Raw genomic sequence first — 25,391 nt, 5'->3', positions numbered from 1 at the left:
AAAGTTTGTAACGTGAAGCTATAAAATAAGACCAAAGGAAAATAATGGGATGGCCACTGATCACTGCTTCCGGGTTTCAGTGCTGTTATTTTGTTCAAGCGCAGAGACTTTGCTGCAGGACATGCAGCTGCCCTCTCCTCCAGCCTTTGCTGCATGTCCTTTATAGCTCCTCAGTTTCTCTTCCAAGCTCTTCACCAAATTTTCTTGGAGGAATTCAGCTTAAGAATGTGTGTGTAGTGCATGCAAGCACACCAATGTGAAAGGGGGAAAAAGTGTTGCAACTTGACCAAATTCCTTCAGAGTTACTGACAAAAAAGTCTTGAGGCAGGACTGAATTTCACAGGATCTGAGAACATTTATATGTGTGCACAGTATCGTGTTTTTGTGTTGCATACGTTTTCCACGGCACTTTTAAAGAAGCTGTTGGCAGCTCTTCAAGGGTAGCAGAACCAGGGCTGTAATCAATGACGTGGCACACAGAAAGCATTAGCAGTGATGCTGTGCAATAATTTTACTTTTACAATTCAGTAAGCTGCTTACTGAACTATTCTGTAGTAGAAAATAAAGCTCTGGAGCCTACATTAGAGAACAGAAAATTACTAGTGATTATGTGAGATTTTTAAAGATTACTGGATTAAAACTCATGTGCTCTGTGCAGACAGATTGTAGTAGAGAAATACAAAGCATGTTTGTGTCTTGCAAAACAATTACTTCTAAGAATCCAGCGTTTAGCATTTTAAATATTTTTTTTATATTTCATAATGTGCCATGTAGCGTATTAGTGCTATGTAATGTTATAGGGAAATGATCAAAAGATGACTTTTTTTTTTTTCTTTTTTGAATTGATTTAACCCAAATCTCTGAATAGCAAAGTTTAACCATGATAAAATAGCATGCTGCTTCCTGAGTTGTTCACTGTTGAATTCATCTTGATCTTCATAATTTCTCTGTTGGTTTTTACTGCATTCTATTAATTTAGTAATGTAAATTGATGATCACTGATATACTAAATTGAAATATTTTTTCATTGATCTATTAACTGCATTTCTGTAATTTGCTAAGCCAGTTCTGGTGTCCCTGAGACTGAAATGTGAAGAACATGGAAGGCAGTGGTGGAAAAAGCTTAGTAAGCAAAGTTTCCTGAGAAAGTAAAGTTTTTGGTCTACAACAGGGTCTGAAGCAATTTGGAATAGCATTTCTATTTAAAACAAAATATCCTCGAGCCTGAAAAAAAAAAAAAAGGCAAAAAAAAAAAGCTCAGAACAAAATAAACCCTTATTACTGCTTTAGTAGTTGTGTCTTCTGCTAGTTCATAATATTGAACCTCTGAAAATAATGTCTTTGGAACGGCACCTCCATGTGCGGATGTGTGGCATATGGGAAGTATGCTAAGGTATGCGCCTTCCCTTGTCCTTGGGTTTTGGGGGAATGGGTGTATTCTTCTCCTGGGGTGCTCTTTGGATGCTGCATTACAGTCGCGTCCTGAGCAGGACTTTGAGGAGCTGCTGATGCCCCTTCCTGCTGAGCTCAGGACTTTTAAAGACTATTTTACGTGTAAAATCTCTTAGATGCTTTTGTTGTTTAAAATTTTATCTCAGAAAAGATTCAGAGATGATTTTTTAATGATTTGTTAAAAGAGAATGATATATAAAATAGATTTTATTGAATTTTATTGGCTTTTGTTCTCTCTGAAAAAAGTTTGCTCTTGTAATTTTTTCTCAAGTTCATAGATGTGAACTGCCTCAAGTTCTTCTTTCTGTTTTTACTATTAAATCTTACCTTTTGACCATTCTATCTGAGTTATAAAGCAAATAAGTTGGAGTTACTTTTAATGCTTGTACTTGACAGCTCACGTAAATAAGTTGTGACACAGGATTCCATCAGTGTAGATAAAAGTTCATTAAACTTAATTTTGATAGTGCAGGGTATTGTCTATTATCAGCCCTATGACCATTCTTTTGCTTAAGCAGTTGGCAAGTTATTATCAACTTATAAATAATGAAAACAGATGACTCAGCTGATTGTAAATAATTTTCTTAATGCGTTGATAATATATTGGGCATATTGTTAGGAGGGAGTCAGTAGCAATTAAACTTCCAGACAGTGGCCATTCCTGAACTTTGTTGTATTGTTGCTCTGTCTAAATAGTTGTTTAACAAAGTGTTCACTAAACTTAGATACGGGAGTACACACGTATTAAACAGTCATGTGAACGAACATGAATGCATTCAAGTCATTTATTTTACTTTAAATTGTGGGTTTCAAACTTAAGTAAAATTTGAGTACTGCAGTAAAGAGGACTGAAGATTGCTTTTGCGTATAGACAAGGGTTTGTTTTTAATGTCAGAGCTTAAATTAGAAAACTTAGATCTAAGCCAAAAACCTTGGTATGAGGTAAAAGCAGTAAAAACAGAAAACGATTATCCATAAAAGTGGGTATCCAGAAATAGAACTGTATTTTTGCAGCTTAGAAGAACTTGTACCTTTTCTTGTAAACTTAAGGAGTGTAGCATAGAGCAGGATGAGTTTACTTTCTCCAGTAATTTTTCTTTATTAATGGATATCTTAAATACTGACCTTTACTGAGCCACAAGTAATATGTTTACTATCAGTCTTCAAATAGAAATATTCTCTGTTTATAGTGAGAGTCAAGTTTGTTGCAAAACCCTGTTGTGTAATGTGATTTTCAGATGTCCTAGCATAACTTACTTGTGAAGCGTTTGGACTAGACTGCTCAGCTTTTTCTCCATCCTTTCCCAGAAAAGGAGGACGTGAGGAGGAGCCCCTGTGTTTCCCCACAGCACTCTGCTGCTTTGTGCTCGCTGAAGTTCTCTTCTGATCTCTTGCTCTGCCAGCAACACAATGTGTGATCCCTTCTGCTATCTCTGTTTAAAAAAAAAACAATAAAAAAGGCCATGTTTGGTGTTCCTCAGGAGGCTGGGCACGGGCAGTACTCTGTACTTTTATTCTTAAAAGCTTAGGATGGCAGAAGCTGTGTGTGATCTTCTCCCCAGCTCTTCCTGCCTTTCGCTCGCAGGAGCCAGGGCCCCTGCCTGCCACGGCCTGCGAATAGGGGCGCAGGGAGGCGAGCGGCTGGAAAGGGTTGTTCAGAGCGAGCCGCCCGACGAGGGAGCGCGGGGAGCTGCTGCTGCCAGCCCAGCAGTGCTAGGAGCACGGCTCGGGTATGTGGCAAACACAGACTCAGGACATCTGGGGTCCACGGATGCATGAGCTCATGGCAGGAAGGCTGCCTCTTAGGAGCAGTTTTGCAAATATCTTCAGGAGATCCGTTGAGTAGAGTTTGGCCTTTTTTGTTTTGATCTGTTTTCAAACAAAGTAGCCTAACTAGGATTAAAACGGGTATGTGTTGCTGTCTGCTCTAAAAGATGTTCATTTAATGCAGTCATAGAAACACCCAAGGGCAGCGTAGAATTGGAGCCTTTCCTCTTTCTCCTGCTAGGAATTCTGGAATAAATGATGTGCATGTTGCTACCTTAACTGTAACACAAGGATAGCATAGTGCTGTGTGACTCATGCTGTCCTTGCTGTTGCCATGGCTGTGAAAGCTACCTTGTGAAATGTTTATTTGGATATTTTTTTGCAGAACTGAATCAGAAGGATGGTGTTAATGAATGTTTGGAATCTCTGTTTGCATTGCGCGGTGCGTTAAAGGCAGTGTTTTTAAAAATATTGTCTTTGGAAATCATTCTGCTTCAGGGAAAATGATGTGCCTTAATGCTTAAAGCTGTTGTTCTTTTATTTTCTGAAGGAGAACCAAATCTGTTTAACTGCAGACACTGCCTCTGCAAACTGCCAGAATGTTCTTACTTGGCCACAAAAATCTAATCCAAGTCCTGTTAGTCTTCCCCCTTTTTTACTTACAAATCGTGATATGGCCATTATGCTTTTAAATCCATAACAATGTTAGGAGCAACAGGCACCTTATATTTTATTTATCAGCGTATGCATGTTTTAAACCTGGCTGTGCCTCTTTAACAGCATCCATGTAAGGACGTTAATTTGTTAGAAGAAAACAAAATCTTTGATATGTTTTTCTTAAGGTTAGTATAATTGTGTCATCTTCCTAGATTATAGCTTAAAAATAGACCAACTTTCACTTATTTCTCAAGGTGATGATCTATTTTTAGTTTCTGTGCAAATAACACTGGTCAGACATGAGTTTTTGTTTTCATTAGAGTAAAATCTTTAGAAGATCTCTTTTGGTCTGTTAAAAAAAGTCAAAGTGATTTAGTGTTGTAATCATATTCTTTCCAGATATGGAAAAAAAATCTTGCTTAAGAAAAAATTCTTTTGATTTGCTGCTATTGATTTGATTACTGAATGGGTATTACTGCTTCCATCTGCAGAGTGCTCACTTGGCCATGATTGACACTCTCATGATGGCCTACACAGTAGAGATGGTCAGCGTGGAGAAGGTGATTGCTTGTGCTCAGCAGTATTCGTCCTTCTTCCAAGCTACAGATCTACCTTATGACATTGAAGATGCTGTTATGTTCTGGATAAACAAGGTATGAGTACAGAAAAAAACAAGCTGTGATTTTCTTTGTAGGCCATATGATCCAGTTAGAGCTGAGTGGGTGTGGATGTGTGTGTGTGTGAATATCAAGACCACGTCTGATGTGGGTTGTTCCTTAAGCTGCTGCAAATGGAAAAGGAAAAGAGCAGAAATTGATTAAATGTATTGGAGCCAAATAAATTGGAAGTCGAAGTAAAAGCGGTATTTGTTACATATGACATCTAACAGTCACTGTCATGTTTTGATGAGCTTATTGAGGGTCTCTTTTGGCTCTGCTGAGAATTATTGTCTTGTGTAACTTGCTATGATTCAAGCCAAGGTAGTTCTATGTCATCTTCCTTGTGATGAACCTTCACTTCATGATCGAATCTAATGGTAACAATATTCTCTTAATCAAATGTGATCAAGCAGAATAAGGGTCAGGTCAGTTTATGCAATGTAAAGCTAGTAACTGGTACCGTGTACTCGCTAAATCACTGACACTTGTTCACAGTGCTTCAGGTGTACACAGATTCTGAAATTTCATTTGGTTACTGTTTTCAATTGACCTGCTGGTAGTGATTTATAGATCTGTAGAAAACTTGTGATTTCTGGCACTTGTTTCTTAGAATTAACTACTTAAGAAGTTATTTTGTCTTTAGGTAAATGAACATTTGAAAGACATAATGGATCAAGAACAAAAATTAAAAGAGCATCATGGTGCAGAGGCTGCAGGAGGTCAAAAGGTATGTGTAGGGGGTTTCATATGTTAAACAAGAATGTTTATCTGTAACTTGCATGTAGTGTGCATAAGTAAATATATTTTTGCAGACACTGCACTTTAAACTTTTGTTAAAGCAAGATTTTAGTTTTCAGGCATTATTATTTCATTATTAGCTTCAGCGTTTTTAAGATAATGTCCTTTAAATGCAGCAATAATGGAGCTACAATTTACACCGATAACTAAGTCCTTGATAGCATCAAAAAACACCTGTTATTTAAATCTGACCAAATTTATTAATTTGGAGAATTAATATTCTCCAAATGAATTCAAACTGCAATTGGATCTAACAGGAAAAAGGAAAGTGTGCTTCCTTTCATTAGGAACTTGTGAATTCTATGTATTTAAAAAGCAGTATAACTATATATGGCATCATAGGCAGAATTGCTCTGTGATCATGATACTGGTTGATTAAAGTTTATGTATATAATCAAAACAGATTGTTTGATACCCTTTCCTAACAGGATTTTTTTTGATTGTGGAGCAAATCAGTTAGTTAAATAGTATTGTACCCATCAAAATACAGAAGGATTACAAATAGTTCTAGAGTGCATAAAATGCTTTGGTTGCTTCAGAATGAGGTCATTTTTCCTGTTATGATATACTTATTACTGGGAGAAATGTAGTCAGTTTGGACTGCCCTCTGGTATTAAACCTGCCCTTGAATAAAGAGCAGCAGCAGAAGGATAACCTATTCCTCTTGTATCAAACATTGAATGATTGATGACTAGATGCTAAAATGTTATATGCATTTGTGTTGTCTTTCCATCTGAGTTATGGAATCATGTAGAACAAAATCAGAGCTCTGTTTTGATGGCTGATGTAAAAATGAACTTTCCAAAATAACAAGATGATGCCACAGTTGTCTGACCCTGGAAGATTTTGTGGCCAAGGACTTGTATACACTGAGTTTTAAGTAATGTTATGCCAGACGCATGTAACATTATCTGGCTCAGTGTGGCTTTCGGCTACATGAATGATGTTGTCAAGCAAGGTATCCCGTGTTAGGGGGCTCTATTAGTATAGCTTTACCCACAAGTTAAAAATCTCAGCGTGGGCAAGACCTCAGGCTCTTCTGCCTAAGCTGATGGAGGATTATGGCGGGGGGGAAAAATAACAAATTAATCATCCTTTATGTACAAGTAAGTGAGGAAAATGAATGAAATCCTCTTTGATCAAGTTTTTCAGAGTGTCTAACATGAGTTTTCTCTAAAGTTATGATGTTGTTCCTATCAAGTATCTTCTAGTATCTTTTTTCAGACTTCTGGTTTTTTACTCAGGTATCTGTCTCCATGCTCAATTTCTTCATGCATTTCTTTGTCACATAATCAGTCACATGAGCACTTCCTTTATGCTGTTGATCTTGCCTAACATGGCTCAACAAAGTTGTGGAATACTGTGGCTATATTCTTTACCAGATTTTTGGTATTGCCAAGATACATGTATAATTTCAGCACAAAGTACTTATTAGTACTTTTTTCCCCTCTTACTCTTTGTTCCATGTTTTGCTTGGGTTTACTTATTGATATCAGGAGATTATTTTGTTCTTAAATTAATCAAAGCAATCTTATAGATTTTCCATTATGTGGAAAAATTAAATAATATTTTCCAAAAGAACAGTGAACAGCTTCCTCCTGTATTGGTTAAGGCCTTAGGCTTCTATTAAGGCACATAAGTAAGTGACTACAATTTTCAAAAATGCTGATGCAGACTTAAGAGATCTTGAATCATTTTGAAAGTAGGACCATTTATTGGTTTTGAAACTTAGATATTTGAATTTTAGTGCTTATACTGCAGTTCTAGTTTAATTCTCCCTACCTGAAAATTTCTTCATTTTCTTATTTAGATGATTTTAACAATTACGTTTACTTATTTTAAAGCTTAACATATAGATAGGGGAAGTAGAATATTTCAGTTTGCCTCTTCTGGGTCTTCTACCAGCCTTTTCAGGTTGGGGATTGGTTTGATAATTTAGGTTTTCTGTTAGAAGTTCAAAAAATGATGATTCCAACTTCAGAAGTTGTGTAACTTCCCTTCTGCTCTGGCCAGGTGCCTTAGGATATTTGAGCTTCAGAGCTTCTGTGGTGTGGCCAGATGCTGAGCTTGAATTAAGTTTAAATTAGCATTGTCTCTTGTGCTGATTTAGGGAGATGACCAAATAGATATGGGAAGAATGTCATTCTAGAGGTTGAGGAAAGCTTTTCTTTAATTTTAGTTTCCATATAAGAAGCAGCAAATAAATTCATAAATTTTAGCTGTGAAAAAATAAAGCATGGAGCATAATCCTCAAACCTGCCCAATTAATGCCCTAGCATGTTGTTACCAATCTGCTGTGAACCTTTGTGCAATAAATATAAGTTTCTGCATTTCTAGAAGTTGTAAATACAGTGTACGCAGGTTAACAGATGATGCAACTGATAAGATGATACTGTTCTTTGTTTTGGGGTAGCTAGAAACAGTGCAGTAAATAATGGATTACAAGACTGCTTTTGTTTTCCCTCACTTTCTTCTGCCGATAGCTTCCTGTAGAAGACAGAGGAAGGAGTATGTATGGTTTTTAGCTCCAGGTAGTCCTCTGTGGATCTTGCTCTGCGGTGGTTTGTGCTAACCTCAGCTTTCTCTGGTAGAGTCCCTGCATCTTCTTCCAGAATTAGGATTTCGATTTTGTAGTGATTAGCTTTGGTTTTCAGGCTTCACTTGAATAATGTGTAGTGAATGTACAGTTGCACTGATTAAGCTAATGGTTGGTGTAGTTGAATCTTTCTCCAAATTCTGTTAATTTTGTGATTTAGTGATTTGAATCATTCTTAATGGTTTTGAGTCAAATCAATGCAAATTCCCCAAGAGAAACAAATGTAACATTCACCAGGAGGACTGAGCTCTTTAAACATTTTGAAAATTAGTTTAAACAGTGCAACTTTGTGTGTGAAGGTAAAACACTAATGCCATAGTTCCACAATCAATTTAACGTGCCGCAGGTCCATACTGCCATCAACAGTTAACGGGGGAAGAAAAAATGTTTGCAGCAGGATCAGCTTCATGATCCAGTTAAAGCACAGCTGCATGAATCCTGATGATGGTGCAAGGAAGAGGGCAGAAACAAGTATTAGTGAAGGGCACAACTACCAATTTTTGGTACCAGGATAAATTTGTTGTGTTAAGATTGTAATAGAATCATATTGAAATTCTTTTTGTCAAAGGAGATTAGATGATCTTTTTGTCAATCTGTAAATCCTCCACCTGAGGGGCTTTTTAGTAAGTGTTAGAAATGGCGGTTTATTACTGTTGGAATAAAATGCCAATTGCACAGTCATTGGATTGGATTCATGTTGAATGAGAGGTTTCAGTTTTTCTTTATCCTTTTCTTAAACTGTCTTTGCGAAGTGTCAGCTGAAATCTCTTTATACATGTCATAATCTGTCTGAAAGTAAAACTGACTATGTTCAGCCTTTTGCTCCTTTGAAGAGTGCTCATGGTCAGCTCAGTTTCAGCCCAGTGGACAAATGGAAATACGTATCAGACCTCTCAGACACGTATCAGAAATAGGTATCTGAGCCCAGTTTGTACCTTTAGACAATCTCTGGGATTGAAGCAAACATGGGTAGGCCTTTCTGGAGAGTAGGTCTTCAGCCTGTCTTTAAATAGATACTGTTAGATCTTCATAATGCAGAGCAGTCTCAGGTCTGCTAAATCAAATAAAAATGTTCCTGTCAGCATCATGTAAAATTATAGCTGGCCCCAATGTGATCTTGGTCTGTTTACCTAAAACTGCTTTATATTATGGTTTAGAACTGTTAATTACAATTAAAAATCATCATTTTTCAAATTCCAGTGCTTTCCCAGGCACCGACTAGAATTCAAAAAAAAATTCAAAAAGAAACGGAGCCCTATGCCAAGTGCTTTGGTTGCAAGGGAGCACCTAGAGCCCCCCATTAACGGGCACCTCGTAGCGCCCCTCAAAGTGGCCTGGGGGCTCTGCTCTGTATTTGCCCAGCCCAGTGGAGGGGAAGGATGCTGAGAACAGACACATTGCACCCTTTCCTGTGCAATAACTTTATTTTAAAATAAAGGGCTTTATTTCATTTGCTCAATTATTTCAAAAGCTTGAGTAAAATATTCTAAAATGACCATGAAAAATAACAAGCTTCCTTAGCGGTTGGTGTTTAAAACTATGTTTTTACCATTTCCCCAGAATATTTCTCTCTTCAGAAAACAAAATATTTTCCCTATGCTCTTATAATTGTTTTTAGTATTTTAATTTGTATAATTAAATTATTAGAATAAAATGATGAAGCTTGCTGTATGTATATGTAATATCACACTTTTTTTCCTCAGTAGTAGAACTATTCTGCCCCCCTAGTGTACATAGTTTTTTTTTTTTTTTAAATCCATTTTTTAGGATAAAATCCAGTGTTCTTAGGATGAAATGTTTGGATCAAATTTTGTATTTGTAAAGCTAATTTTTAATAATCTTATTGTGTACTTTTGGGTTAACATACCAGCTTAGAATTTTGTGTAGCAGGTGTGCTCATTTTTTCCGCTAGTAGTGAAAGGAAAACTCCATCTGCATTTCAGGTCATTGCACACCATGCAGCTGATGCTAATGTGATCTGTCATTGCAAGAATGTAACTGCCTGCATCTCTCAATGTTCTGAGGACTGTCATATGTCTATTGAAAAATATTACCGAACATTAGAGACATAAGTGTTTGGCCTTGAAGTAACTAATACAAACTCCACTAGATTGGTTGTCTTGTAAAGTGTGTTTATAGCTTTTATTTGTTGCTTTAGCTTCCTTGCTTCATCATACGCGCTGCCAGAGTTCATTTTGATACTTGCAGAAACATGGCTTCAAGTCTCAAATGAATTCTTCTGTTGGCAGATGGATTTGCATATTTAGGGTGCAATTAGATGTGTGAAAGCATTAAATAAAAGTGCATTGATCTGAAAATCTTTCTTCATGTGTAAAAATTATAAAGTTGATCTACAAAGATTGCAGATACATATTTTTCCAGTATTAGCTCTGCTAATTAATACAATACATAAAGGTTACATTGCACTAATGTTTACTGTGAAATTACAATTCACTGTTGTACAAAACTGAGAATATTAAAGAAAATTGCTTTGTGAAAGTAATTTATGAAATCTGATAAATTGTTCCTTTTTTTTTCCTTTGCTTTTTGCTTATTCTTTTTGTTTTCTACTGCTTCCTCTGAAGTCTCCTACCAAATGGTTTTGGAAACTGGTTCCTGTAAGTTTGCCCAACTGCTTCACTTTGATCCAAGTAGCTTATTTTGGGAATGGCTTTGTCCATGTCATGCTGGTGTAATCATTCATTTCATTTATCTCTGCAAGACAATTTTGTAAGGGGTTGGTCTTCAAAGGTGCACGTAGTGCAAAATCCTGTTTTGCAAGGTAATTTGTGTAAAGTAAGTGTAAAGTTTGGTGCTGGACTGGGAAACGGTAGAGGTATCTGTTCTTTTATATAAGAGAATGCTACATCTTAATTCATGTCAAATCATTATTATTTGCTTTTGTAAAATAATTTTGTATGGACTTCCAGTAAAGATACAGTATTTGATACAGACTGTCTTAAAGAGGGATTTTTTTAAAAAAAATATTTTGTTCTTAGGGATACATGGAATCTCAAATTTTTGTACTTTTTGAAAAATAAGCAATCATCATGGCATTAGTCTAGGACTAATTTTGGAGCTGGTAATAGCTACTTAGGATAGCTGTTAATAATTACAGTAATTTGAAATTTTCTCCACACAAAAAAATAACCCCATGCTGTAGCTTTTTGCTTTCATTGAAAGCAATAAAACTGAGCTTTCATGTTTAATATTAATAAAGTTTTCCTCTGTGCTATGCTTCCTTGGAATTATAGTTCCTTTCCTCTATTGTATTGTAACTTGCCCCTGAAATACACTGAACTTGCTTATTCTACAGCAGTTTTGCAATGTGGTTGACACTCTATCATGAGCAGACACACAGTTTGAGAACAAAAGCAGCTGCAGTTGTTCTGCTGTGCAGAATTGCAACCGGTGGCCCCGAACCCCTGGGAACTGTTTCTGATTTATTTTTGCTCTAAGGACTGAATAACTGTGCTAGGAGCTCCTCAGGTATTTATGTTTAGCTATTAGAAGATCATTCATTGCAAAGAGAATTAGAAATAACAAGGCCATTGCATGGTTGGCGACATGTAGGCAAACAGAGCAATGATCTGATGTCTAAAAAGTTATATTAAAAACTTCTGTCAATCAGTATTCAAATTTATAGCAGTTTATGCTCTAGAGAAAATTCCTTTAACGATGTCTTTATTAAAATTGCTATATTTTCACACAGAATATGCTATTCTTTACAGCAAAATCCTTTATTTCTGTTTTGAGGTTAAGATAGCTCAAGGAGATGGACGAACTAATGCAAAATCAAATGAGCCATCTCAGGTCATCACCACACTGCAGAAGCACATTTTAATTTTAATCTGTTCTACAAAATAGGATCCAACTTCAGAGCAGTTTCAGAATTTGTTTTTGTTCATCTTTTTGCCTAAGTTAGTCCTTTACTGTGACCCTTGTTGACTCTGTTCACACTCTATTCACATATAAGATACTAAATTACTCGAGAGCATCACCAACTTCCCCGGACTGTTACCCTGTGAACAACTTGAATTTGGGGGAGACATCTCTGATTTTGAGCATACAAGTTGCGCAGGGGCAGCCGGGACGCGGGGACTCGGGCGCGGGGAGCCGTCCCTGGCATTCCTGCACCTGCCTTCGCCCAGGTGCTTGTGTCTTCGCTGTGTCCAGGCTTCTGCAGGTGGAATCAGCTTAAAGCTGCTCACTTGAGTTGCTTCCAGTAGCAGCTTAGGAACAAGACTTCTCTATTAGTGCTTTAGCGCCATAATAAATTTACATTTTTTTTTTGCATTATTGCATCCATATTTATTAGCATGCATTGCAACTGATTAGAAGTCTCTTCAAATGGGAGTTTATTAAAAATCACCAGTGCAATTACCAGTGCCTTTTAAGTATAGTTTCTTTTTATCTTTTTAACCAAATTGAAACATGCATGCTACACTTTAATGGATCTAGCATATCAGGTTATATAGCTTTTTTGACTTTTTTCTTCTTTTTCCCCTTGAAGTAATGTGCTTGGCATACTCCCTAAAATAAATTAAATCCTCCTCCTAGTTCCACTGCATTGATCTGACACCATTTCCAGAGTGCAGGACCCTGTTCATGTGGCAGTTTAAGGCATCATTAAAGTGACAATAGGCTTTTTCACTGAATTTAGTCTACAAGACAGTTGTATTTCCTGTGTCAAATAATTTGGTTTACTTGGATAATCTAAAAAAGACCTTACTTAAAAGATAAAATATGCAAGACTGGACTATAATCTTAATCTCTCTGATTAATTCAAAATCAAATAATCTTGCAAGTAATACACTTAATTTCATTCACTTTCATAGGGAAAGTATAGGGATATATAAGCATGATACTTGTAACTCCACAGATATTTGTCATAGTGAGTCTTTAGTGAGTCTTTTCCATAAAGTCAAGAAAAAAGGGAAAAAAACTTTAACTGGAAATGGTTAAAGCTTTATTATTGTAGCTAATAGGAAGTATTATAAATATGGGGGAAAATGTTAATGAGGAATAAAGCACAAACATGTTTTTGTTTGGCATTAGTGGATCTTTACCATACCATGCAAAAATGGCATTTTTATTTTATGCAGCATGTTTCACACACCCCAAATTCAGCACATTTTGGATATGAAACAAAGGCAATCCTCCCCCCCCCCTTTTTTTTTCTTTTAAATGTTGATAGGGTCATGTAAAAGTATCCTGGCCTAAATCTGGGCATTTTATTTTACTAGACCTGGTGTATCTGTTATTGCCAAACTAGGTTTATGCTTCTCGGGCCAGTTGGAGGCTGCTGACCTGCCCTGAGGATAATCCCATGTGTTTCTTAGCACAGCCCCAGTGCCGGTAAATGCAGCCTTCAGGCTCAGTCTGTGGTTCCCCAGCCTCCTTTGGGAAAACTGTTCCCACCCCACCCATAAACCCTCCAGTCCTGCCTGCTCCTTGGCTCCCGGAATGGAGGCGAGGAGGGGGATGTTGGAGCTGGATCCCAGGTTTTGCACAGCTCCAGGAGCAATTGCTCTGGCACACCGGAGAAAAGCACCGAAGAAGTTTGTTCCAGCTTTGGAGCACGTGCCATTAGCAGATAGGTTGTAGTGTCCCATACCTCTTAATTAAAGGCTTTTCAGAGTCCCTACAGAGAGCTTCCAGTTTAATGTGTGTATTGAATAATGATAATGTAAAATTAACTTGGAAATACTCTTGGCATCACAAGATGGATTGAAAAGTAATCCTTCAGTACCAGTTTAAAACAAAAACAAAAAAAGTCTCAAATAATGTCAACAAGTTTAAAAAAAAAAAAGTCATTCTTCCATCTCCCTTTGTTTTGCTAGGAAGTAGGGAGGAGAGGTGATGGGAGTAATGAATGACTTTGTGAGCCTTGTTTCCCTACAGAAAGCATAAAGACATTGCAAGTATGTTATCTTGATTTTCTGAAATAATGATATCCCTATACATGGAGTTCCTTTTCAAAGTGTTTCCTTTTTATAACTGGGCTTTTTGTTTGTTTGCAACAGCAGTCCTGACCATTAATATTTCTCTACATTTATGACTGTTTAGTAACATGCACGAGTAATAAAACTGGAACTAATTGAATGTTTCTGCATCTGCCATTAGATCAGTCATAGCAATGAGCTTTTGGGATAGATTATCACATATTTCACCTTCACAAAGTCATCTGGCCTGTCTGTAAGCAGAAGGTAAACAGCTCAGGTTTTCTCTTGCTGTGTTTGCACACAGATCACTTTTGATTGCATAATGCTGAATGTGGAATGTATAACAAGCTACAAGATGTGATTTAAGTTAGCATGTTATAGGGAGGTCATCGGTTTTGGCCGGTTTTGAAGGAAAGCCTCAACATGAGTCTCTAGGCCTCTTAGATTATTATTTATGCCATTTAAAACGGGGCAAAATGTAGACAGTTTAAAGAAATTATCAAAGAGCAGTCAACTACTTATTGAATACTGCCTTTTTGCTATGGGAGCACAAAACGTACAGTACAAATCTCTTTGTATGTCTCAGAGCCTCTGTCTCGCTTAATCTCTCTCTTTTTTTTTTTTTCCTATATTGTAGGCTCGTTATAGGAAGGAGCAGACATTGCTTAAGCAGCTGCCCTGCATTCCCTTGGTAGAAAATCTGCTGAAAGATGGTACAGATGGCTGTGCTTTAGCAGCCCTGATCCACTTCTACTGCCCAGATATCATTAAATTGGAGGGTATGTGTCTTGCATGTCTCGTAAATGCATATGTATGAAAGGAGAAATGTCTTTGTTTTATATTTATTTTGTATCCATGTAAAAGGATGCTAAGATATGATATGCGGGAGGTATTATTTGAGTATAGTAGTAAGGTGTTTAATATTAGCTTGTGCCTTTTTTTGCTTTAAATGAAAGGAAACAAGATGCCTTTCTGTATTTTTGTTACTTCTACAGTAATATAAATGCGCAAAGGTTTTTTATTTTACTTCTGCCTGTGTATTCTTATTTGGCATTTGCCTTCATGCTGTAAAGCTTGAGACAATCTAGAAAAGTCAGATTCTTGAAGCTGTATAAAAGCTTTCTTTGGAATCTGAGCAGCTACTGATGAAGATGCAGAAGGATCGTTTCTATTACAGATAGTCTAGCACTGTTTAGCTGCACTGCATGGTGAATATTTGCTCTGCATTCTGGGCCTTTAGTTCACTTGACACTTAACTATATTATTTACAGAGAAAACAAAAACATATAGTGTCGAACATATTGGTATCTTGTGTTTCTATATAGTAATAAGCTGTGATGAAGAGGAGTCTCATCTAGTTCTTTTGTTCTGTGGCCTGGTTAAAGCTGTATCTTCCTTCTGGCAACCGTGAGCCTCGTGTACTTGTAAAATGGCTTGGCAGTTAACACCCATCATTTTCTGCCTGTGTTTTGTCCGTGATACCTTTGATGTCGTGGGAACACTTTTACAGAAACATGCTGGGAAATACAGGAATGCGAACAAGGGGAAAAAGCTCGCAAAGGACCAAAATCTGAAATTCATATGCACAGCCACTTTGCAGGAAGCTTCCTGCACAGTAGGCACCAAAGATGAAAGACGCTAAAATTGCATCCATTCACTGTGCTTTCGCCTGTGAATTAGAAAAATACAACTGCCAATTTACATAACTCTTGCAGCCAAATATATATCATTGCATCTCGTTAGAGAAGAAGAGTTAAATTGAACCTGTGGTAGCACCTAATTCCTTTTTGGTGTTTTAGCAAGGGTGGCAAAAGGGAATGCCCAAAGGTTCTTGTGCATATTGCAGGGCTACGTATGTAATTCCCAACAGACTCCTGCAGCATTTGATTTACAGCCCAGTGAAATACAGCAAGGCCCGTGTCATGTTCGGACCTTTAGCTGTGGTGTTTTAGTTGAGGTGTCCTGACGTTGTCTTCTAAAGAAGCACAAATATGCATGAATGTCGTTATCTCAGAATAAATTCAAAGATGCTCTGAAGCAACTAAGAGCACTAAGTCCTCCTTCACTGTGTTTAAACAATATCATTTTTGGTGTATGTTAAGTTTCACTGAGAGCTTGCTCTCTTTTGGAACTGATAAAGTAAGGTACCAAAAACACGTGTGCAAAAGTGCATAAAAATATATTAACACACACACAAAAAAGAAAGAGTCCAGAATTTTCTGTGCTCTGGAATAGATGATCCCTTTTCATCAAAATTTTAACTTTCAAATTTAGGTTTCCCTCTCAGCACGTAGAGCTAGAAAGGCCTTCCTATCTCAAGACAGTCCAGAAATATGCTGCTGTCTGGAATTATATAAGCTCTCTCACAAATGTACCATGTTCCCTCTGAGTGCTGCCTGGCATTTTTAAATCTACACGTTTAGACTGCTGCAGAGCTCCCTCCCCTTCCTACATGGTTATCTTTTGTTTTCTGCCTAAACACACTTGGAGCCTGTCTACGTGCATTTGTTATTCTCCTAGCAGAGCCCTTTGAATAGCTTCTCCTCACCTGATGTTTGTCTTTTATATACTCTCTTTCTTCTGTTTTGCTCAGGCTGGCTGAACCAAGTCTTTTCAGTCTCCCCTTCTGAAGTGGATTTCCATTCTCAGCATTACTCTCAGTAGTCTTCCTCTGCGACGAGTCCAGTTTGGGATAATCTTTCTTGAATATGGGTGGTCAGGTTATAATTGTACATAGAATTCCAAACTTGTACAGTGCTTCCCTGTCACTACTGGGAATGCATTTCCTGAATCATTTTGAAATCATGGTTGCTTTCTTTATTAGCTCTGTGATGCTGAAAGCTCATAAAAAATCTTGGCATTGGCAGATGCACAATACCTTCCTGTTCTTTATCACTTTTAATTGGTAAATCACATTAGAATTTTATTGGGTCCAAATGCATGACTTGGCATTTTGTGCTATTAAATTTAATCTTATTTGTGTCAGTTAAGTCAAAGAATTTTTTTTTTCCTGTACTGCTTGTACCGCAGGGCTGAGGTGATGGGATATTTATAAATCTTTCACTTTTAGGCCTCTTTATCATGCTAGCATCAAAGTAGGTTCCTTGTATGGAGGAACTTGTCTACTCTAAACACTTTAGGGTTATGACTCCTACAGCTGCCTTTGCTGTAGGAATAAAACCTAATGCTTGCTCTGGGAGTTTATTCATTTTCTTCTCTTCAGTTTTTTCTTTTTAAAAGGATCACCTTTCTAGGAAGTTATTACTGCTACTTAATCTTCCAAAAAGCATCTATAAAAAGACAAGAGAAGGTTACTGGGGCATATGTAGTATTCAGAAGATGCTGTACAACATAAGTCCGTTCGCTGTTTCTGCTCTGTTGCCTTTAAATAGCACTTCCAGGCATAGAGAGATACTATTAATGTGCCACAGCCTTCTCATGCTTGTAAAAATCTGTATCGCTTGGTAGCACACATCTCAATACCCAAAAATGAATATATAAGACAGAAATGATGCTCCTTTTATTGGAGGATCCAGAGTTAATAGCATTAAAATGTGCTCTCGGGTTCCCGTACAAAGAGAAGGAATTAGTATATCTAGGGAATTTTGTGGGAAAAAAAAGGTACATTTCTTATTTATTATTTGAGTGTAGAAAATAGATTTGGAAAAAAGTCTGTTTTGATTAAATAAAATTTTCCCTTCTCTGAAAACACCAGGATTTTCAGCATAACCTCTTTTTTTCACATAAGGCAAAGCAGGAAAAAACAGAGCAGTTGCCTATAGTGAAAAATAAAGTTCATTTATGTTTGTAAAACTATTAAGATAAAATATGTGTCACTTCTAGGCTTCTGAAATTGAAAAATGAGTCTCCTGTTAAACAAGAAAATTTAAATTAAATGAGAGTTCTCACAAAAATGTTTGGCAGTTGTTGTGTGAGAAGCACTGCTTTAGAGATATGTAACTGTGTAATCTTTGCTTCTGTTCTTCCTTTCTAGATATTTGTCTGAAAGAGACGATGTCTTTGGCTGACAGCCTCTACAATCTGCAGCTGATTCAAGAATTCTGCCAGGAATACCTTAACCAGTGCTGCCATTTCAGTCTTGAAGATATGCTCTATGCAGCTTCTTCAATAAAGGTAAAAACCACAACCCAAACAAACTCTACTGTAATATAACAGTAATGCTTTATTTAGTTTTTTCATGCTCTGCTGCTATACAGCTAAGGAGGAAAGTTTATTGCGACTGTTGGGGTACAGTCTACCACACAAATGTCAGCTGCATTTAGGACTTCTGGCAGTTAGGTTAGCCTAGTAGTATTTTAAAAGCAACACTTACAGAAACATATATTAAAGCCTTCATTTTGTGCAAAATGATTTCACACCTTGTATTTTGTTTTATTAAATGTTAAAGCATGTATGCCATCTGTAACTTCTATAAAGATATAATGATGATCTCTGTTATTTCTAATATATCAAAGCTTTCAGGTGACAGAGTTTTGAAGTGTTGTTTCACACACTGATTGTTTTTAGGCTTTTAACCTTAAAGGTTTTACAATTTTGTAAATGTGCTGTGTTAGTCTGATTTTTTTAAAGTTCACACATTTTTTAGGCTCTTCTTAGTAAAACATAAAAATGTTTTTGTGCCTGGACCCTTATTAGAGCAGAAGCAGGTATTCCAACGTAAGTAATTGTTCGAAGAAGTTAGATTTTATATTTTTAGTCATTCTAGGTTTCCATCCTTTTTAGAGAAAGAGAACAAATCGTTTTGCTTGTTTTATGCTTCTAAAGTCTGCATGGAAAATCAAAGAGTAATTGAATCTCTTTCCTAATTGCAGCTCTTACTTTTCATCCGTGTGTTTCTTTAAGACTTTTCCCTATATAAAACATTCTTAGTTTGCTTTTCTTGTTGGCCTGCCTTTAGGGAGTGAAGTGTTATTTTTAAGGAGTCAGCGTATCCATTGCAGATGGTAGGTAATTGCTTTCTGAGTATCTGGGTCACGGCTCTGCTCGGTGCCCTTTGCAGCAGTCTCGCCAGCTGAGTCACGGAGGCCGGGGCCGGAACGCGCCCTCCGTGTCCCCGAGCTTCCCACATAGGAAACGAGCTGCCAGGTGGAGTAAGGGCAGGACGTGGGGCTGCTTGCGTCTAGACTGCCTCAGCTGCGGCTGTTTGGTGTGTGCAAAATAGTTCAGCGAGTGCTTCCAGCCTGGCCTGGGTATTTTTAGTGTGCAGGTACTGCAGCCTACCTACATCTTCGTAAAAGGAAGGTGGTACCGCAGTCCTTCCTGTTGTTTCGGTCTGGGCTTTCCTGACGTCCCGCGGATTATCCGGAGCAGGATTCCTGTGCTGCGTTGCGGTTACTTCTCCCTGCCTACACATATCTGGAGTAAAGAGAATTAATTACTTGTCAGGTTCGTCCGTGACAGTTAACGAGGCCAGGGTTTTAGAGCAGGTGTGAAATAATTCAAACCAATATCCACTATGAAGCTTGGATTAAAAATTGACTATGTCTAAATATTTTATCAATATTTAGAAGTGCCGCAGAAGTTAGGCTTCTAAAATGCTACAGACTCATAAACTTTGCTGTTTCTGAAGAGTGTTTTTAGAGGGGATTTAGAGTCCTTTCACAGGTTTAGACTATTTCTAGAACTGAGAAAGCCCTTTGTGATCATGTTTTTACAAGTCGCTGCGGTACGGGTGCGTATTTAGATGGAAATGCTGCAAGAAAGACTGCCAAGTTTTTCTTTTAAACTTCGGCCTGGAAAATCTGGCTAGCACTACAAACTCTGTGCTTAGAAGTAGTTTACTTTCAAAATAAATTAACAGTTAAAGGAGCACTCTGTGAGCTTTCCACTGCATCTGCTGGGAATAAGTTTAATGAATATATATATTCCCCTATGAATTTTATTTTCACTTCAAAGAAAAATTAATTGTCAATAGATATTTTAAATGTGGCACATTAAAATGGTTAACAGAAATCACATTCACCTCCTTCTATAAAATGTATATAGTGTCGAGTTGTAGGATTTCTAGCAGAATGCTTTTTGGGCGTCTGTGTCAATCAGCAAAAATGTGTTTATTTTCAGGTATAGTAGGTGGCACTGTGCTTTGTTTTAAAACTCTCTCTCTGATGTTGGTGACAGAAATAATAAAAAGAACCAGACTGGTGGTATGTTCCAGGAAGGAGCCTCAAGGGAAAATTAAGAGAGGGATTTTGGAATTACAGTGAGATGTTGTAGCAGATGAAACTGTTGGTCTAGTTCGGTTATAGCACAGAAAAGAAGTAGGCTTTGTCTGGATTTCTAGATAACTTTAATGTGTCCAAATCAAAAGAAGTCAGAAAGAAATTTGCTTGCCCCTTCTTTGCCTCCTTCTCTTCCTCTAAGAAAAATGCATTTGTGAGGTGCTCACTAAAGTAGGACTATAGATGTTAAGGAAAATAGTATTTGAATGCATTCCATTGTTGTTTAAGGCATCAAGTGGGCCTAATGGTTTCTTTTTGTTTTACCCTGAGACAGGGAAATAACAAGTGGAGAGATGGCCTTAAGAAAAGGCTGGATCCTCCCTGTCTATTTAACAAGCCAAGATGGAGAACCTTGGTTTTCTTTCTGCTTGTTCCAAATTGCTTCCCCCCCCGCATCTTCCCACCTTCCTTCTCCTACATGCACTTTTGTCCTAAGGCGGGATTTTTTTAATGCTGTTCTTGGCTTGTGTGAGGGAGATGACACTGATGTGGAGGAGCTATCTCAGCAGACATCTTGCCCTGTCCTGCCTAGGCAAAGAGCAGATTTGGGGAAACACGAGAGCCTCCGCACAGAGCTGGGGCTGCCTCGCAGGGCTGGAGCTTTAGACCACTCTGCTGCTTTATTCCAGTGGGACTGTAGGGCTCAGACCTAGGGACCAGCTATTGGGAGGCAGAGAGATGTTTACCATGGACGGGAGCTCACGTAGAAAGTTGGCGCAGGGTTAATTGACACATAGTTAATTATTACCTGCTATGAATGTTCCTATGGCTGAGCTTTTGGAAAGGTTATTAATTATATATAGAGTGCACCCATTATTGCCAGCAGATAACGATTCACACGTTGCAGTATTCACTGCTCCCTCGCACGTGGACTGTGCATCTTATTTTTGCACTAAGATGCTAATCCCAGCAGTCAGAGCAAGTTTTTAACCTTGTCAAAGCCCAGCAAGAAGTGAAGAGAGACCACGGGCCACAACTTCTCTATTTTTGTCCCCTGCAGAGTATCCGCTCAATTCAGTCCAGTCTTACGATAAAATTGCACATAAGAGAAGAGAGGAGGGAAGATGAGGGCAGAAAAGCAATGAAAGCTGAAGACTCACTTTACGTTTATTGCATATATTTATATTTATTGCGTATGAGCGGAGCTTTCCCTCCCACCCCAGCAGACAACGTGCAGCTCAGGCCGTCAGCACTTTGCGGATCAGCTGCTCGCCCAGCGTTTGCAGCCGAAACGCACGTGCCGGCCCCCTCGGCCTCCGTAAGGACCTGGGAGAGCAGCTGCCAGGGACCTGCTTCCTCCCTGGCTGCTCTAATTCACTCCGGATCAGGAACCAAGAGAAAGATTAAATCAGGCCTTCACGACGCGATTGCTCTCCTGAGAGGCACCAAATGCTCCCCTCTCCTTATTTAAAGGGAAGCAGAGGTGATTCCTGTTGCTGGTGTTAATTGGGCTGTCGTGACCCTGCACTGTTGTGCTGGGAAATGAGGTATATTGGGATTTTCAACTGGATTAGTTGTGGCAAGAGATATGATGAGCTTCTAGTGCATGGGTTGTGCACAGAATTGTAATTTAGGTTTGTCCAAAGAGTGTGAAACACTGATTTGCTTCAATTTGGATACTTCTGTATCTCATAGTTGTGATAAATAACGTCCTTGGCCTACTGCATAGAAACTTGAATGTGCATCGTGATGTGAATTTCACAGTTTATTTTTATGACCATTTTGAGAAGATGGCTGGCTGACTGCACTTTGAGCTGCTTATAAGTGGTTTGTGTATTAGCGTTATATGTAGTTGCATATTTGTATTATGTAGTTGTTCTTAAAACGTGCAATCTAAAACCCATAAATATAAAAAGGGATGTAATTTATTTTAAGTGGCAAGATTGCTCATACTATTTCTGTTTTCCCACACTGATTTCCCACTATATATGTTCATTTAGCTAGTTTGATTTAGAACTTGATCTTGCTCTTGTGATTGTGGAGAAGGGAATAGAGATATTAAGCGAAAACAAAATATCTGTTTCATATAGATTCTTACTAAGCAAGCTAGCTCATATCTGCCTTTAATGCAGAAGGAAGTAATAACTCTGGGTTTCATAGTCAGAATAAGGGTATCATGTTTATTTTACTGTGCCAGAAGATAAAACAAGTAATAAGTTTACATTTTAGTACGTCCAACAGCCTGCAGTAAAGTAGAAATATAAGACTGAAAAAAATTAGGCAGCCTGTTTAGCAAACAGAAGTTAACAGGAAGCTGCAAGGCTGCCATCTGCTGCCCAGGGTTTTTAATCAGGATGAACTGTGTTCGCAGCTTACGATTTTTAAAAATGCTTCTAAAATACTGTTATGCTTCAGAATAGTTCTGTGCATTAGTGCACATGATAATCATGTGACAAGGTACGAAAAGTTTAGCTGGTATAATCAAGGCAAAATCCCTGCAAATGACATTATTTTATATCTACAGTATTATTTGACATTGCTGCAGACCCACGATGTTTTTTTTCAAAAAAAAAAAAAAAAACAAAAAAAACCAATACTGATCCTCTGTCTTCTCTTTTGATGGTTATTATAAACATCCCCCTCTGACCGTAAATCACTTGAGAGGAAGGGTGGTTTCCGTGTTGCCCTTACCTGGGATGTGCTGTACAAAGAGCATCTTTGTGCTGCTTTCCGAGGCCTGCCCCTCCTCGGGGAAGCACAGCATGAAAAGCAGCCCCAAGCCGGGCTGCTGCCGCCGCGCCGGCTGCCCCTGCCCGCTCCTGTCCCTGGAGAGGGAGGAGGAGGGAGCAGAAAGGCCAGCAGCAAGATCAGTGCCTCTAGCGACATCTTCAAAGTTTGGCTTTCCGTATTGAAATGTAGGTTTGAATGCCAAGAATACACAAAACATCAGCTGTGCCCCCAAGTTTTCATAGTCAGTGATGCTCAAAGACCTGTCAGTATTAAGTGGGTGCATTCAGACACATGAAAATTATCTTGGCAAGTGTATGGATTGAGCTGAAAGATAGGGCTATGTATCTGTTTTGCACGCTAAATGATTTCAAAAAAGAAAAAAAAAAAGAGAAAGAAAAAAAAGAAACTAGACCTTTACATCTCCATGAAACATCTAAACTAACCCAAGTCTTAAGCGGGCTGTGCAGCCAACAGTTTGAGTTTTCCTTCAGTAAATACTGCCGTGGTGACTCTGGGAAGACAAGGCTGCCTTTCATTAGCTTGGGACTGCGCAGCAAATGTTCACCAGAAGAATCCGAGTTCTTCATAAAATAGAGGTACTATTAAACACAGCTTTTCAGCGCAAAAATAATAAAAAAGAGACTGTTCAAATACAGTATTCGTTCATACAGCATCAAGCTATGACTGGAATGTTTTATAATTAATTATTTATAGTAAAATACATTAAGCTGAAGTTGTAAAAAAATAGTAAAGTAGTAAAAAATGTAGTAAAAATGAGTAAAGTTAAAAAAAAAGGAGAGGAGAGGGAAGAATGAAAGTATTAATGGTTGGCATAAGAAAAATTATATTTTCTTCTGAAAGGTAGGTCTGACTTTTCTCTCTATGCAAGTTGATTTCCTAAGGGATTCAACACGTGATACCAAAATGCTATGTATAATATTTTGTTTGAATGGAAAAGATCTTGCTGTAAATTTTTCCTCATTCAATTACTGTTGTGCTGACTGAGCAGAGACAGGGTTTTTTTCCAGTCTATTTATAGCTGATATTTAATAACTGTGGTAACATCTGGTATCTCTTCATCTACTACAATCTTTGAGCAGTTTTCAGTCCAAGAATATCTTATCCCGGGAGCTATCACCAATGGAAGACCACTTGTATCCTTCTGCTTCTGATAGCAGGAGACTTACAACCTTACAGGCATTTGTTTGAAGCAACCAGAAAAGGTTTTCATTCAAAAACAACACCAAAAATATTCAAATAAGAACTGTCACTGATTTTAATTCCTCAGGATTTGCCTTGTGTTTGTTAGAGAACTGCCAACTAAACCATTTTCTGTGTTCTTGTAACTCTGAAATGTGTTTGCTGAAGTTCAGCACTCCCTATTCCTGCAATAGCCTTCAGAAAAGAGCTGACACGTACATTGGTATGTAGGTCTCTCTTTCCCCACAGAGTTCTGTGGAATTGAATGAGTACATTATTCGTAAGTCTAAATTAATTTCTTTTTTAAGACTTTACATGAGTGTTATTTCAGGACCACAGTTCTTAGTCTGTAGCAGGGTTTTCTTGGAGCCAAATGCAGCCCGTGTTGCTAACAAGGTGCTGGAAATCAGAAAAATCTCCCTGGTTAGGCAAATATAGTTCATATGTATGAAGACTGCACTATTAATATCTCTTACAACAAAGTCTGTTCTTCAGCACATAGAATATGTAGCAGCCACCTCCTTTCTAAAGAGCCCGGTAAAAACCATCCCAGTTCACACCTGCCTCTCAGCACAGCAGGCAGGAGAGGATGCCCAGGAAAGGCCAGAAGTTTCTTCAAACTTTTTTTCTGAAACAAGTAATTAAATAAAATCCCATTTCCCTGAGAGGCTATTTTCATATGCTTTTATTCTTAAAGAATAAAACTGTCATTGTATGATAGTTTACTGTAAAAATACCATCTTTGTCAAGCACAGAATGGTTTGTCAGACCATAACTATGTTGGGAGTACGAGAAATGCCAAATTCCTCTGTAGGTATATTAGGAATAAATCCTTGGAGCTAAATCCTAGTTCTGACTGGCCTGCGTTGAACAAATGTTAACGATGATTTTAAAGGCTTGTAAATTAGATTAGATTTTCACAAACCTGGCAAAAAGGACTTGCCTGGCACAAAGCTCTGAGTCATATCACATCGACTCCAAGTCATCCCACCTGAGCATATGGGCATCATGAAGAATATCAGCCAAAATAATGGTTACAATCTGGTCAAATAATAAGCATTTGATAGTTGGTGTTACGGAAGATATGTCTGTGTGTCCATTACTGATCTGATTTTCTAAGTAATCAGGAGAGAGGAGAATGGAAATACGTGCTGAATGTTATGCAGCCCATCTTTTTGCAGTTATGACTTCAGATCATGGCATAAATTTCTTTTTTTTTTTTTTTTTCTTTTGTAGAGCAACTATATGGTGTTCATGGCAGAACTGTTCTGGTGGTTTGAAGTGGTGAAGCCATCATTTGTACAACCTCGTGTTGTTGGCCATCCCCAAGGTACTTATATTCTTTTCAATATACATATATTTTTAATAGGCATGTGTTCAAATTACCATTGTGTTCACAAATATAGTG

The 25,391-nt window shown here is 37.9% G+C and overlaps 1 protein-coding gene across 4 annotated transcripts in view; it reads left to right on the top strand.

Annotated features, from left to right (window-relative positions):
* CAMSAP2 (calmodulin regulated spectrin associated protein family member 2) overlaps window positions 1–25,391 on the top strand; it is a 68,700-nt gene that overhangs the window by 27,489 nt on the left and 15,820 nt on the right. For 2 of the 4 annotated variants that reach the window (XM_010216202.2, XM_088524369.1), the window contains exons 3-8: window positions 4,368–4,529; window positions 5,179–5,262; window positions 10,515–10,547; window positions 14,512–14,653; window positions 17,869–18,008; window positions 25,220–25,313. In XM_010216202.2, the coding sequence (XP_010214504.2) occupies window positions 4,368–4,529; window positions 5,179–5,262; window positions 10,515–10,547; window positions 14,512–14,653; window positions 17,869–18,008; window positions 25,220–25,313 (655 nt within the window). The remainder of the gene's footprint in view (window positions 1–4,367; window positions 4,530–5,178; window positions 5,263–10,514; window positions 10,548–14,511; window positions 14,654–17,868; window positions 18,009–25,219; window positions 25,314–25,391) is intronic. The other 2 variants (XM_088524371.1, XM_088524370.1) reach the window with 1 other exon arrangement.

This window comes from Tinamus guttatus, unplaced genomic scaffold (genome assembly GCF_059628265.1).
Source record: "Tinamus guttatus ecotype Peru unplaced genomic scaffold, ASM5962826v1 Tinamus_guttatus_pri_ptg000211l, whole genome shotgun sequence".
Lineage (NCBI taxonomy): Eukaryota > Metazoa > Chordata > Aves > Tinamiformes > Tinamidae > Tinamus > Tinamus guttatus.
The sequence above is the reverse complement of the archived record's forward strand: the minus strand, read 5'-3'. Positions and strand labels throughout refer to the sequence as shown.